The sequence below is a fragment of the Protopterus annectens genome, chromosome 5.part1 (genome assembly GCF_019279795.1).
Source record: "Protopterus annectens isolate FY-2018-M chromosome 5.part1, PAN1.0, whole genome shotgun sequence".
Classification (NCBI taxonomy): domain Eukaryota; kingdom Metazoa; phylum Chordata; order Ceratodontiformes; family Protopteridae; genus Protopterus; species Protopterus annectens.
The window spans coordinates 708,444,211-708,460,765 of NC_056736.1; the positions used below are offsets into that span (position 1 = coordinate 708,444,211).

At 37.6% G+C, this 16,555-nt stretch overlaps 1 protein-coding gene across 1 annotated transcript in view; it reads left to right on the plus strand.

Annotated features, from left to right (window-relative positions):
• FREM2 (FRAS1 related extracellular matrix 2) overlaps positions 1-16,555 on the plus strand; it is a 1,424,491-nt gene that overhangs the window by 1,165,237 nt on the left and 242,699 nt on the right. The window contains exons 13-14 of the mRNA XM_044073334.1: positions 4,611-4,769; positions 9,743-10,046. Of these exons, the coding sequence (XP_043929269.1) occupies positions 4,611-4,769; positions 9,743-10,046 (463 nt within the window). The remainder of the gene's footprint in view (positions 1-4,610; positions 4,770-9,742; positions 10,047-16,555) is intronic.

Below are 16,555 nucleotides of genomic sequence, written 5' to 3' on the forward strand. Positions count from 1 at the left end.
TAATGGGAATAGAAGCTTCTGCTGGACTAAATGGTGTTGTGTGCCATTGACTTTTGAGGTACTAGAGCTTTGTGTTAATCCTGCTTGCAGTGGGGAATCTAACTTCTCATTTGAATGTATTTGTGCTGTTACTTGAAATGTTTTTCTGCATGCTCCCAGCTCTTTGCCTAGTAGTGGCAACGGCTACATTTATGGTAGGTGATGTCAATGCTTGTGCGAACATATATTCGAACCTCTGACTGGCTGGATTATTGATAACCACAGAAACTGGAGCTGGAAGATCAGAGGGTATGTCAGAATCACAGTTGAACTGTGAATACTCTCCCAAAGTAGAAGTCTTGTCTGTTTTGTATTTTGGCCACTGAAAAACATTACCTTTCATAAAGTCATCTCTGTCTCTAGATAACTTCTTTTGTTTAATTTGAAAGAGTCTTCTCTCATATCCAGAAACAGAATCTAAACATTCAATAACATGTTTCTCTAGCACTTCAGCAGAAAATAAGTTTATCAGTTCATCATAAACTTGCATCAGGGGCAGCGATATCCGCTCAATCTCCTTGTCTACCCGCTTATTAGTAACCTCAAGTAACACAAGACAATATATAATCTCAAGTTTATATATTTTATTAATTTGTCAAATCAGTATGCCTACTTGGCTCAAGCCTCATTTCAGGGGCAACATGACAAAACTTTGTAGTTGAATGTCTTGTTTAGAATCACACAGTAAGCAAATGAAAACTGAGGGAAAACCCCTGGACTACAGTTTGAAACTCACTTGCAGCTCATACCCTTAATCTTCTCTGCTACATTGCCATATAGTTGTTAATCATCTTGTAGTGAGGTGGGGTTTTGCACTAAATTGCATATATTTTCCTTTAGAGTGAAAGTCCCTTGGGTAAAACAGATTTGACTATTTTTTATACGTAAATAATTTAAGAGGTTTATTATCATGGTTTCATTGGAATGAGATGTTCTGCCTATGGCCTACACTGTCTTCTCATTTGAATGTCTTCCACTCTGCAAAGTCCTAACCTGTCATGTCCTTGGATATCTAACATTCTGCTGAGCTTTGTGTGATCCGTTGGTCAACTTAACCTTTCTGGTGAAGGGCTAGTACAGATGTTGTGTTAGGCTGGAATCTGTAGGGTGCTACACCTTTTAAATTGCAGTGTATACCCTATGCTTTTGTCTGCCTCAGCAAAAATATGATATACTTTGCCCATTAACAGAGAAAATAAAAGTTGCAACATTTATTTCAATAGGCTTTTACTTTAAATTCAATAAACAGATCCTACTAATTAATATTATACTGTTTTCTGAATTTTATGTAGTTCAACGTTTTACGATTGGTTAATATTGCAGTTCTAAGTTGTCCTGAAAGTAGTACCAATAAAACACAACTTCAACAGATTATTTTAATTCATGTCCCATTCATATGTTAAAAAATAATAACTTAACTGTCACACTTACCCTACCAGCTTTTTTTCAGCCTTATCCTCAGTAGGCTTTAGCATTTTGAGTCAGATATTTCGAAGATGAGGTTACTAAAGAAGTCAACATTTCAATAATCAATGAAATGCGTGGATTTTATGCAACATTTCTGGCCCACATCAACCTGAAGCATTCTGTTGTTAGTGTCTTTATACAGGCATAATTCTTTCTAATTAAATAAAAAAACAGCATTTTCTGTAGCATTTGCTGTTACAGGCTGATCTGTTATAGCGTATTTCTTTTATGATGAGTGGGTGTGGATCTTAGTATGAATAACATGTATGTCTGATTTGTGTCACTGAATTCATAAACACTGTACACAGAAGTAAGCAAGCAAGAATTGTGTGACTGTTTGTCTATGGTCTGAGCTTCAGTGAGATTCATGAAAGTGAATCTCCCTAATGTCAAACTGTGTACAAACAACCTTCCTCCATGATTACCTAGGATGTACATGGAACATGACGGCCACATAGTGCCACCATGCCATACGATCGTCATTGTACAAAAGTGCATGAATGACAGTGCAGCAGTGACAGGTTACGCATTTGGCAGGCAACACCATGAAGTATTGGTCTGATAGCGGTATAGTTGGGGGGCGGCAACGTGTGCTACGTCTCCATGTTCTTCTCTTCCTGCTTCTCCATCCTTTATCCTGACTGATTCCCCTTCCTCGCATATTAGCTGTAACACTATGTACATGTCCAGTTTAGTTATGTATTGCAAAAGCTTATTGTATTTGGTTGCCAGCGATAGCATGTAAACAGATAAATGCACAATCGTGGCCATAACATCAATAAAATAGATTATAAATTATAAAATGCAGACCAGTGATTCAAACAAGAAACAGATGTCCATGTTTGTGTCATTTGTCTGTTCATTTTGGCGCATGTTCATGTCTGCTACATCGCAGTTTTACGAAGTCTGGCAAAGATCATCTGGACAGTTATATATGTACAGCATACCTGGAAAACACTCACCTCTTGAAATTTTGTGACTTGCAATGCCAAATTCAGAAAAGATGAAGACAGTCTGAGAATGCAGATGTATAAATAACAAATGTCACTCTTCTCCTTTAAACATGCCCCCCAGGGACAAGCCCCCATGCATCCTCAAATTTTTATACCAACTCAGAGATTATCAAGCCTAGATTAAAAGGAATAGTTTCAGAAATGGCATTCTCAGACGTAAGAGTATGTAAATCTGGATTTTATGCCATTCGGTCTCCACATTTCAGGACTTGGCATTCCATATCCCATTATTTCAAATGGTTACCTGTCGTTGACTTCTGGTTCAGTTCTTTTTTCTTCTGTTCCTTGGGGATTGTGGGTAGTTGCAGTAGTAAATTACCATCAAAGACAAAAAAAGACATGTTGAACAAGTAACATTCAAATATATACTATTCTGTCAAGAGCCCATTGTAACATAAATCAACACAATGATTAGCAAAACCAGTCAAATGTTTTATGCCTCCTATAACTGTAGGGCTCTTTATAGGCGGCAAGAAATGTATCAGTAAAGTTCTATATCAGGGAAAAAGTTACTATATACACGGGAGCCTAGCGTGTGATATCTGAAATATCCTGCTGATGTAGGAAAGGAGATTTGCCAAGAGTCATGGAATTTCGGGGGTATTCATAGAAAATATTGATACAGATAATGCTTTTCTGATGAGCTCTTGTAGTGGTAACTGTAAAAAAAATTCAGAGTTATGAAATAGTCACACACTGAACAAAAGATGATTAGTGATTCATTTGCTTCTGTCTGAGTCGAAAATTTAACAGAACTGGAACACCTGCATTTGAGTGTTTCCCCAGTGTAGCCGCCTACAAGCACAAAGACACAGACTGTCTCATAAACACACATTCATACCTTACACATGTGTGGGCACCCCCCCCCACACACACACACACACACACACACACACACACACACACACAGAAATGCACACACACACACACACACACACACACACACACACAGAAATGCACACACACACACACACACACACACACACACACACACACACACACACACACACACACACACACACACACACACACACACACACAGAAGCATACACACACACACACACACACACACACACACACACACACACACACACACAAACTTATACACACACACACACACACACACACACACACACACACACACACACACACACACACACACACACACAGAAGCACACACACACACACACACACACACACACACACACACAGAAATGCATACACACATGCACACAGACACACACACACACACATACACACACACAGAAATGCATACACACACACACACACACACACACACACACACAGAAACACATACACACACGCACACACACAGAAATGCATACACACAAACACATAACACACACAGAAACGCATATACACAAACACGCACACACACAGAAATGCATACACACACACACAGACACACACACACGCACACACACACACACAGACACACACACACACACACACAGACACACACACACACACACACACACACACACACACACACACACACACACACACACACACACTTTCTGCACTGCTAACAGCCCCAATGATGCTGTAGAACATTATGGGTGATACTGTAAAAAGATGGTATACATTCAGCTTTGCTCCAAAATATCAGACTAAAGATTGTTTTGGAACCTTTCTACCATGCCATTTTATTCATGGTGTGCATCTCTGAGACAGGGTACATGGCGTATTTACGTCGGCCATGCCAACAGACTGCAGCAATATTCATCAGGACCACTGCAGCAGTATTTAATGAGCCTTCATTCATACTGTTACAGTAATCATTGAATCACTCCCTAAATAGCCACTGAGCAATTTGTGTTTCTGAATATCCGACTTTGTATGATATTATTCTAGTAGTGGAGTAAGACGATATGTTAGTGTTACAATTTTTAGATAGCTTAGTATTATTTAGTATATTTGTTTAGATTCAGATCTGTTTGACCAAAATACCCTTGTTTTATGGGAGCAGTGAGGTTCTTAACTTTATTTTTATTTTTTTTTATTTTTTACATTTATCAACAAGGTATGGTGGAATGTGTCATTGATTAATTGACTGTTGTTAAATTTCAGATGAACAAAGCAATAATATATATTGAGGAAATGAACAGTATGGCTGATGTCACCTTCCCAGCTGTCCCACAAGTTGTCTCTCTTTTCATCTATGATGACACTTTGAAAGCTAAAGATAACCCCAGCCCAATTTCTGGTTATCCTGTTGTCTGTGTAACGGTAAGTGCAATATTAAAAACTACTATAATATTGGTGAAACTCTTAGCACATGCATAGTTTGTTAATAAAATGTACATTTCTGGATAAGTTATGAGGGTACTTTACATGGTTGATGCACCCTATATTGTTTTAAAGCATTTCAGAATCCGCAACAAAATGTGCATACAGCTATAAAAATCAAATGGAGGTTCTAACTTCAGAATAGGCCTCAAAATCAGCTTTCTGCAGAAAAGAATTACAATTCCAAGATCTTATGTGGAATGTTATAGAATAGATTAAAACAAAGGAGGATTTTTAATCTACAGCATATGTATAGTTTTCCATTGTCAGTTACAAGGGGAAAATATCACATTTTTCTAATAGTCTAAGCAACATCCCCAGGCTGAAAAAACAGGATTTGCTAAAAAAATCTGAATGCAGATGTACAGGTTTTAGAGGAGGGATTGTCTGCAGACCACCTAAGCTGTTCTCAAAACACACAAATAATTCAGAAAGAATTTGCCAGGGAGAAAACAAGTTTCTACTTATTATGTATATTTCAGCTGATTTATTAACTTGGGCAAATCTTAGCAAGTTTAGTCTTGTTTTATTTGAATCACACCCGCCTAGTACATATTTTCTTTTTTATCAGATATACTGATCTCACGTTTTGATAATGCACTTCCTGTTTGAAACATAGAATAAAACAGTATCCCACAGTGCTGTTTTCACTGAGACACTGGTAAAGGGAAGGAGAAATGGGAGAAGGAGAGATGTAAACAACGGGACAAATGTGGAGACCATTCTGTGGACACGCTGAGTAAAATGGGACAAAAGCAGAGGAAGAAATATTCCTGCTGGAGTAATCAGATGAGAAGAGATAGGAAGGAGAACCGGTAGATAGTGGGAATGGGAGAGTTAGTGCAGGCACAGGGCTGTTGATCTGCACTTTGGCACACAAAATTATAGTGGGTTTGCAGGTTTTACTGCACACTTTAGAAGCTGAGGTTATTGAAAAGCAAATCAGTAATTATGTTGTGTCTAGTACAATGGATATGGTGTATGAATGACAGGTAATGCAGTGCAAGACATAATAATGGATCAGAAGTGGGTGACAAGGTGTTAAAAATGGGGTGTGTGGGGTGGGGAAGTTAGGAATAAGAAGGCATTTTGGAGTAATGGGTAGCAGTGAAAAGGCATATCCAAGTTAGCTGTAAGAGTAAGAAGAGAACAACTGTGACTTTAAGAAAGAGGACCAGGTGTGAGTATACAAATTAAAACCTGCATTTGTCAGTGCCGAATGCTGACTTGTATGGTTGACAGATAGCTGGAAAAAGAGACAAAGAATGACAGAACAATTAGGTAACACAGAGTGTTACATGAAGTGTCCCTGTGTCCCATTTTCTCTTTTGGTGTGTCTTTTCTGTTTCTTCTCTTTTCTTTCCTTCCCTTTTTTGTCGTCACCTTAATTCATCAGGTAGTATATGGAGTTTCTGTTGAATTTCTCAGGACTATAACTGATCCGCAGAACAGAACTTCAAGTACTAAAAGGAGCACTCTGTGCTAAGCTGGGGGGGGGGTATCTCAGAGCACTCCCCCCTGTCAGAAGCACAGCGATCTCAGAGTTAGTATGTATCAGTGTCAGGGGTATAGGGTATGCAGTCCCCCCATAATGAAGGATTTACAGTAAAAATGCTTTAATGGTGCAACAGCAAATTTTGAAACTTGCCATTTATATTGTACTTTTATTTATTTATTTATTTATTTATTTTCAATTTCAGGTCTTGCACTTATAACAGAGAGCCAGGAGAATGCCTTTCTTTAGGTTCTTGGCACTTTATGATATTAGTATACATTGTCAGTTTCCAGAAAAAAGGAAGACTCAGCATCTGTAAATGAAGAACAGAATGTTGATTCAGTGCTATACCATTCTGCCTTTTGACTGCTAGGTTAAACTCTGGTTACTGGCCGTGTGAAGTTGGCATGTTCTAACCATGTCAGGATGTTTTCCCAGGCAGTCCATTTTTTTCTTGCAAATACATGTATATATATGTTTGTACATACATGCACAGGTAGATAGATAGATAGATAGATAGATAGATAGATAGATAGATAGATAGATAGATAGATAGATAGATAGATAGATAAAGAGGCATATGAATAGATAGAGATATGAAGTATGGCTTTCATATACTCTGATGGTTTGGTACCGCATTCTGATTGAGCCTCTGTGCGTTGAATCCACTGAGTGATAGGACAGACGTCACCCCCTCTACAGTCCTGCATTGGACTAAGTGAATGAATGAATGTCTAAGTCTATGAACCATAGGTGTTAGAAGATACCAACAGGGATGACAGGTGAGGATGGAGGATCTGACAGTCTCTTATTCAGATAAGAAGAACAACTTTTTATCATTTATTCTATTGTAAATACCACCATAGCACAAATGTCTGTGTGATATGAGCTGAATTAACACCAAGTGCAATGAATGATTTCCACATACAGCTTTTATTTTGTGCAGAAATATTATTAGTCACAAGGCAAAGAGAGTACTGTCTGTTACTCCTGCAGCTTTTGCTACAGTTATGACATTTCTAAATTACAAATTTTTTTTACTCAGATTGACGGCTGTTAATGAAATATGATACCAAAATACAATATAACATTATAGTTCACTACCTTAAATGTTTGATTTTGTACAGCACCTCAGTCAGTTAATCCACAAATTATATAAGTATGTGCGCGAGTGTGTGTGTGTATTTGTGTGTGTGTGTGTGTGTGTGTGTGTGTGTGTGTGTGTGTGTGTGTGTGTGTGTGTGTGTGTGTGTGTGTGTGTGTGTGTGTGTGTGTGTGTGTGTGTGTGTGTGTGTGTGTGTGTGTGTGTGTGTGTGTGTGTGTGTGTGTGTGTGTGTGTGTGTGTGTGTGTGTGTGTGTGTGTGTGTGTGTGTGTGTGTGTGTGTGTGTGTGTGTGTGTGTGTGTGTGTGTGTGTGTGTCTGTGTGTCTGTGTGTGTCTGTGTGCGTGTGTGTATGTGTATGAGTGTATTGAAGAAACCACTTCAGAGATGTGCAGTTCTGTACCTCCCACTAGCAAAAAAGGTCCACAGAAATAATTACATTGTATGTGTAAATCCCTTTGTACATATAAGTACCCCAGAATACATTGTACCACATTTCTTGTTTTGATATGCTCATCAGACTCTTTTATGCTGCAGTTGTCATAAAATATGCTTAATCCAGAAATCCAGGTGTTAAGTGGCAAAGAATCTGACAGACTCTTGAGTAAGTTGTTATTGTGACACATTTTTTAACATTCTAGAGAAAAGCCCACCTGCATAATCCTGGGACTGACATAGAAGGTACCTTTTCAAATACACAGATGCATTTCTAGTACAAAGAAATAGGTGAAATGCAATAACAGAATAACAACTGCCTAAACTGTTGAATTATATCTGGGACCTGTATCAGCTACCCACATTTCCAAAACAGATGCAAAGGTGTGAGATTTCAAAAGAAGGAAGTCACATGGGATATACAAACACTCAGGTGGTAAAGGAGGAGGAAAAGTGTGACCCCAGGTGTGACCCCAGCACAAAGCACTTCTAGAAGGATGCTAAGGAATGCTACCTCTGTAGTGCCTACTTGTTTATATCATTCTGACCTACTCATGTGGCTGACGTCTCTTCATTTGCACATTCCTGTCCATGTGGTACCTACCTACCCATGATGTTTCTAACTGTCCACACGGTGCCTTTCTATTCATCTGGTGTATAACTGTCTATCTGGTATCTACCTGTCTATTCATATATGTTCCTGTCTACATGGTACTTATCTGTTCATGTTGTACCTATCTGTCCAGGTGACACTTATCTGTCAACATAGTACTTACTTCTGCATGTATTGCCTATTTGCAGGTATGGTCTTAAGTATCCATATGGTGCCTACCTGTTTATGTGGTACTTCCCTGCCCATGTAGACATGCGATTGGCGCATTTCTCCCCAGGCCTCCACTGAAAATTGGCTTGCTCCAAGTTGGACTTTCCCTGTAAATAAACGTTCAATAAAAATAAATAAAATAAAAATAAAATGTACTAATTAGCTGTTTTCCATGTGGTACATACCTGCTCATGTAGTAACTTGATATTCATGTGATGCATACCTATACATTTAGTACCTATCTATTCATGTGGTGCATTCCTCCTCTAATGGTACCTACTCACCTGTTAATTTGGTACCTTCCTGTCCATGTGGTACTCACATGCTCATGTAGTAACTTCTTGTTTGTGTGGCATGTATATGTACATTTAGTCATTTCTACTCATGCGGTACATTCCAATCCATATGGTACCTATCTATTTATGTGGTACTTATCTATTTATGTGGTACCTGTCTATTTATGTGGTACCTGTCTATTAATCTACTTTCTTTAACCAACCTCCATAACTCAGTGTGCACAAATGTTTCAATATTTTTACTCAGTGTGTCATTTATCGTATATATTTATATTTGAAACGTCTGTGTGCTACACCTTATTTAAATGTGGTGATATCCATTTGTACATGGCTATTTTAATATATACTGTAGTTATCTATTTTATTGATAATTGTATTTTTTGTGTAGCTTTTCTTCCTGGGCCTCAGCTGTGTTTAAAAGGATTTTGAAGTCAGCCACACAATTGTCTTACTTAGATTTCATGTAATACAGACATTACAGTTTTAATAGGTGAATTGTGTTGCTAGGCAACAGAACATGCTATTACCTTAAAGTATAGAGTGCATCCCAGCATATGCATCAGGTTGATGTAACAGTTTAAAGGCAACAGACTAGACCAAAGGACCTGACCTTATAGAAATTGAGTAGAAAAGTTTTGCAGCAACTTGACCTTACAACTGCAGAACATGAGATTTATAGAAAAACATATATGGCAGTGTAATTATTTGTATAATGTGTCATTCTATTTTCAAAGAATAAAACAATACTTCTTTCTTCTTGCAGGCTTGTAATCCCAAATATGCAGATTTTGACAAGACTGGCTCGATCTGTGCTGCAGAGAGTATAAATGACACACTGACACATTATCGCTGGTTAGTCAGTGCACCTACAGGTCCTGATGGAGTGACAAGCCCAGTGAGAGAAGTTGACTTCAACACTTTTTTCACGTCATCGAAACTCATCACGTTAGACTCTATTTACTTCCAGGCTGGATCAAGAGTGCAGTGTGCGGCTCGAGCCGTGAACACTAATGGGGATGAGGGCCTAGAACTTAGCAGCCCCATCATAACGATCAGCAGAGATGATGGTAAAGTATTGGTATCCACTGATCCAAAAGAGTCATTAAGATTGTTGTTTCTAATTCATGATGAAACAAACTGTAACACTCACCAAAAATTATTAAAAGAAATGATTGCCAGTGCATCATTAAATTTCATTACGGAGTACTATCACAAGAAAAGCAGAAGAGCAGACCAACAAAGCTGTCCGCTGTACAGTAGTTTATTGATAAGCGCTTTCAGACAGGGTGCCCTTCTTGAGATCATAGAACAAACTAAAAAACACAGAGTCAAATACTCTCAAAGGTTACAAAAGCAGCGAATCTGGGTTAAAAGTCAATTAAGATATCCAAAAAACAGTTAAGAAGAAACAATTAAAAGACAATTAAAATCAGTACGTCAATCTCCTAGCTTTTAAAATGGTTTTAAAGGGACCATATAGTTAAGTCCATAGTCCCTATCCTGTTGTAATTTAGCAATCCATCTAGTTTGAGCCAGCTCAGTTTTATTTCTAAGATCCCCTTCCCTCAGACCATTATTAACTAGTTTATTTATTTATTTGTTTGACATTTATTAACCGGGTTAATCTGGCTGGGCAGCATGCCCTTTTTCAGTAGAGACCCGAACTTGAACATGCACAGAGAATTATATAATAGAAGAAATAAAGTAGTAGTTTAATACATGGCTAGCATCAAAAAAATCATAAACTAAATGGGAAATACATAGTTGTAAAAAAATAACATTTGGAAAGTAAATAAATCAAGATAATTTTGTTCTTGAGGAGTAGGCTAAGGTAGAGGCTGAAAAGAAATGACTGGAGGACAGAAGTGAACTAGGAATATTCAGAGCACAACAGATAAGACACTGAATGGGTAGGGGATAGAATGAGGGAGAGAGAAAGGTTAAAGGAGAAATAGGGTATAGCGTCGAAGGAGGAAATATTTAAGAGGGGTCATTACAGGAGCAGATTCAGCAGTTAAGCAGAAATTCCTTTAATGCTATTTTAAATGAGCAGGTGTGAAAAGGAAGTTTTTTCCAGACAGAGGTGACTGAGCGACTATAAAGGAATTTTCCAATGGATTTGTTAGGTATGAAAATTTGCAAGAAGAGTTGGTCAGAGCTATGTAGGTCATGATTAGGAATACAGGGGGAGATAAGGCCTGCCAGAGATGGACAAGCTAGGGGTTGGTGATGGATGGAGTGAGTGAGGTGGAGCTGGGGTAGGAGGAGCTGATGTTTAGTTCCTGTTTGTGAGGCATGTATATGTACATTTAGTCATCTCTGCTCATGTGGTATATTCCACTTCATACTGTACTTATCTATTTATGTTGGTACTTGTCTATTTATGTGGTACCTATCTATTTATGTTGGTACCTGTCTATTTATGTGGTACCTGTGTATTGATCTGGTTTCTTAAACCAGCCTCCCTGACTCGGTGTGCACAATGTTTCAGTATTTTTACTTATTGTGCATTTATCGTATATATTTATATTTGAAACTTGTGTGTGCTACACCATATTTAAATGTATTGATATCCATTTGTACATGGCTGTTTTAATATACTTTAGATATCTATTTTATTGATAATTGTATTTTTTATGTAGCTTTTCTCTCTGGGCCTCAGCTGTGTTTAAAAGGATCCTCAAGTCAACCACACAGTTGTCTCACTCAGAGTTCATATAATACAGACATTAAAGTCTCACTAGATGAATTGTGTTGCTCAGGAACAGAACATGCTATTACCTTGAAGTATAGAGTACATCCCAGCATATGCATCAGGTTGATGTAACAGTTTAAAGACAACATACTAGACCAAAGGACCTGACCAACTCTAGTTGCAAAAAAAAAAATTAAAAGAATGATCAGAGAAAGTAGCAACGTGTTTAGCTAGTGCACTACTGATGTTAATATTTCGCATGTCACGTAGATGCTCCTAGATATGATCTTTCACAGAGCGATTGGTCTTACCTACATAAGAATGAACACAGACATTATATACAGCTAACTACACTAAATGTGGGCTCTTACAGTCAGCAAACAATCTGGGTAAAAACCTCTTTCCAGTCACAGGATGAACAAAAATGTTTCCGAGGAAGTAGCACTACATACATTGCACATCCTCCAAGGAAACATTCCAACTCTTTGTGACATATTCACCCCCACTTTAGATCTGGGGCCATAACAAAGTTGCCTTTTCAGAGAGAGGGCATTCTTAAAACAAAAGTTAGGCTGTTCTCCAATAACTGTTCTTATATTTCCATCGGCTTTCAGACTCGACCAATTTCCCTTGTTAGCCTGACAAACAAGATTAATGTCACTAGAGTATGTCAGAGTTATTCTAGGCGTGGAATAAGCTGCTGGATTTGCTGAATGCTGAAGTGAGAGATCACATTTATCTGGGTTCCTATTGGAGAAATAAGGTCTTGCCCTGGTCCTCCTTAGACCTTGAACCTCAATATACTGTAGATGGGTTTCAACAGTACCATATCCCCCTCATGGAAACCATTAGTCATTGTCTCCATCTTGCTCACAGCCTCCTTATCCTCAGTATGGAGGCATGAGGCTGTCATATGCTGCCCCTTTAGGACATTTCTGAAAACATGCCCAGGGTGTTTGCTAGTGCGATACAGGCTACTTTTCCTCCAGCATTCTTTCCTGAAAAGACAAGTATTAAGCTGACCATCACCATCATTACCCTTATACACGCGGTCATCCAAAAAAATCAGTGGTGCTCACAGCTTCATAGGTGTTTACTAGGTTAGCAAAGTGTAAGCATAGGTCTGGGAGATGAGCCATTTACAGTTTACCTTTGTACATTACAGACATAGGTGCCAAACCAGGGATGCATTTCCGGTTTCCCATCCAATTATCCAGGTTGCACTTGACTTGGGTTAGGGAGGAACTCTGCTTCACATAGATGGGGAGCCTGTTCCATAGACGGGGTAGTCTCTGGGATACATACCTATCTATCCAGCAGGTCCTATTTATATCACAGGCAAGATTTAACTCTTTACAATGGGTAATTCTGGTGCTGTTTGTTTTGTGGATATGCAGGAGGTCCATCAGACTGGGGTCTACTGCCCTGTATGCCAGGCATAGACCCCCCCCTCAAAAGTCTGAAGGAGACAGAATACAGGGATAGGGCTTTGAGGCGGTCTGCATAGGACATATTACTTATGCCCTGTATTCTTTTAGTGAGGAGCCTATGTGGACGTTCCAATTGTTGGATATGTCTGATTAGGTACACACCAAAGGGGCATTGCGCTCACTGATAGGTCTGATGAATGCCGAATACAGCGAACAATGACTTCCTTGGAGTTAGATGTCATACCTTTGCTTATAAGTTGTGCAGCGTTGTTCAGCGAGTAGCTAAAAGTAAACCTCAGGAACGGTGTGCTATTGTTCAGAAACATAATGAACTTGTCCAGGTCTTCTATTATGCCATCCCAGAGCAAAAAAATGTCATGCACAAAATGTCCATAATATCTTACATGGTAAGAAATGGCATCAGTTCCAAACTTATATTCAGCATCTCATATTCATATAGCTATTTGCACACATACTGTTCTCATGGTTACACCCAGTTTTTGAAAAAAAACACACCCTCGGATGTTTCTGCATTTACTTGTCCTAATATTCTGACTAATTCCTCTAATACTATTCTGTTTTCCAAATCCATGTTATCTTGGTTTGAAAAAGTTTTAATTGTCCATAATATTTCTCCTTTCTTTCCTGTATATTCAAACATTTCTTGCACATAATCTACTATTTTCAGTATATTTTTGATCCCTACGTATCATTCCCTTTTATCTTTCAATTCCTTCATTACACTGTCTTTGTTTATTATTTTACTTAAGTGCTGAGCACCTTCTTTCTTTCTCTGAAGAAAATATCTTTGCTTAAATAATAAATTCTTATTTTTCTTGCTTTATCCCATAAGAATCGTTTTCATTAATGAAATATTTTTTTCTAAATTAGTGAATATCTCTTCACTTGTAGTATTATATCTTTTATTCACATTTTTCCTCATCTCCTTGCCGCATTATATAACACTTTTTATATTTTCTCTTAAAGGCATCCACCATTCAGACAAATCTTTGTAAAACTGCCACAAATACTTAGTTTACGACATCTCGTAATTTCCTTCACTTTTTTAGCATCACCTCCTTTTTTTCTTAAATCACAATTAAAATCCCCTGCTATAATAATTTCAACATTTCCAGCCACGTAGTTCAGAATTTGATTAAACATGCTTTCCTTTTTTTGTTTGTAATATTTGCATATAGTACAATTATTCTATATACTCTTTTTCCATCTTATATCTATAGTAGTTATCCTTTTATTACTAACGTTATGATGAGAATCTTTACTGTCTTCTTAAACAGAATTCCTGTTGAACAAGTATCTTGACCGAGATTCGAAACAATGTAATTTCTCCATAAAGTTTCTGTTTGCAACTTATCTTCTTTCATTAATAATCTAATGTCTATTAATATTGTTATGTCTGTATGGAATTCTTTACACCATTCTATAATGGCTAACCTTCTATCTGTGCTTTTAAACTATTTATATTTATAGCTAGTATTCTACACTTATCTCTTTCCGGTCTACAAAGAATCCTATTAAATTAATATTATTAACACTTTGCACTTTTCCTTTCTTTTTTCATTTATATTTATCCCTATAAATTTTCTTTTTCTCTCCTGTACCCTTTTACCAATTCAAGGAATGCATTTATTTAATTATTTATTTATTTTGCCCACAACAAAATAAATAAATAATTAAATAAATGCATTCCTTGAATGAGAAGAAGGAATGCGTTACACATCCCGTACGGCTGTAGCTGCCCGTTCATAGATTACAGCTGCAGCGGCTATGCTTTTCAGCCAAATTGCACTACGGCAAAGTGCTGCTGCAGTCGTTTGGTTTCGGCGATGTAGCTCGCAGGGAAATGTCTTGCGAGCTACATGCCAGAATCCAATTGAATTCTTTTTTGCCTTTAACTATTTTCCAATTAGCATCTTCTTCATCACCAATCCCAGAACCTTCTTGTGTATTCAGTTCATTTTTTTGGTGATTCATTTCTGTCTTCTTATCCTTATTTATACTTATAACCTCCTCTTCTCCTTGCTTCTGTCCCTGCTCTTCTTGATTTGTTCTTTCAGTTTCTTCTTGTATGGTTTCCTGCTTCTCTTGCTTAAACCTATGTTTTTTTCTACTCCGTCCTTCCCTTCTTTACAATACGTCCACATGTGCCCAGCCTGTTTACATTTATAACAATTCATTTCACATTTTTTTCACATCATAACCTCTTTCACCACAAATGTAACATTTTCTTTTAACACAGTTTATAATGAAATGATACGTCTTTCCACAAATAAAAGCAACTTTTTGGTTGACCCCAATATTTCACAACTCCTCTTTAACTTTCAACATTTTTAATACTAGGAATATGTACAATATTTTCATTTTCCATTTTTAGTATAGCATTGCAGTTCCATCCCCCAGTCCATAACCTTTGGTTATCATACACCCAGGGCTGGCACCACCATTAAGGCAAATTAGGCATTTGCCTATGGCACAAATCATGATGGGGTTCAGCCAGGTGGCCCGTAATACCTCTCTAATTTAGTTAAGTGTAGCAAGTATTTGCAGAACTCGGAGCACCGCACATGTGTGCTCGAGTTCCGCTTTAACAACAACAAAAAAACCCTACTTTACTTGTTACCATTGCCAGACTGTCTTAAAATTAGTCCAGATTAATTAGAGACTGCAGGGATCTGAGTTTCCTTTTTCTATAATTTCAATTAAAAAAAAATTATTTGTAAAACAAGGGGCGCACTAATACGTTTTACCTAGGGCACAAAATAACCTAGCAACAGCACTGCATACACCTTGGAAATGTCCATTATTTCGTTACATACATCATTTAAGTAGCTTTTTAAAGCTGCTTTTCCAACTTCATTATATTCTTCTTGGTTTCCCTGTAAAAAGCTTTAAAAACATAGTTCCAAGGAGCACAGTCTTTTTTTATATTCTCCCCCAAATTTTTCAATAAATGTCCATTTTCAAAAATAATGTCAAAAAATTCTGTTTACTTACATGAATAAAAGCTCTTAACTCTGAAAGTTAGGTCCCTAATAGAGACATTATATTGTCCCAGACCTCATATCTTAACAGTTGCTGTATCTTTCTTCTTTCCTGTAAATCCCTACGGTGACATTTCTTCTCTGCTTAGACTCCTTGACTCGTTTCTTTCTGCTTTTCTTCTCTTCTCCCTTACCACATCCACATGTGATTTCTTTTCCTCCACAGCATGCTTATGTATGAATCTTCTTTTCGTATTTTCTCCAATAAACCCCCTTTCCATTCTTTGTCTCACTCAGCACCAGCAAAATATCATCCTGCAACCCTCCTGACTGGAGGGTAATAATAATAATAATAATAATAACAATATAATAATAATATAATGATAATATAATAATAATATAATAATCTCTATGGTCTCCTCAGCAATAAACTCCTGTTGGATCATTCA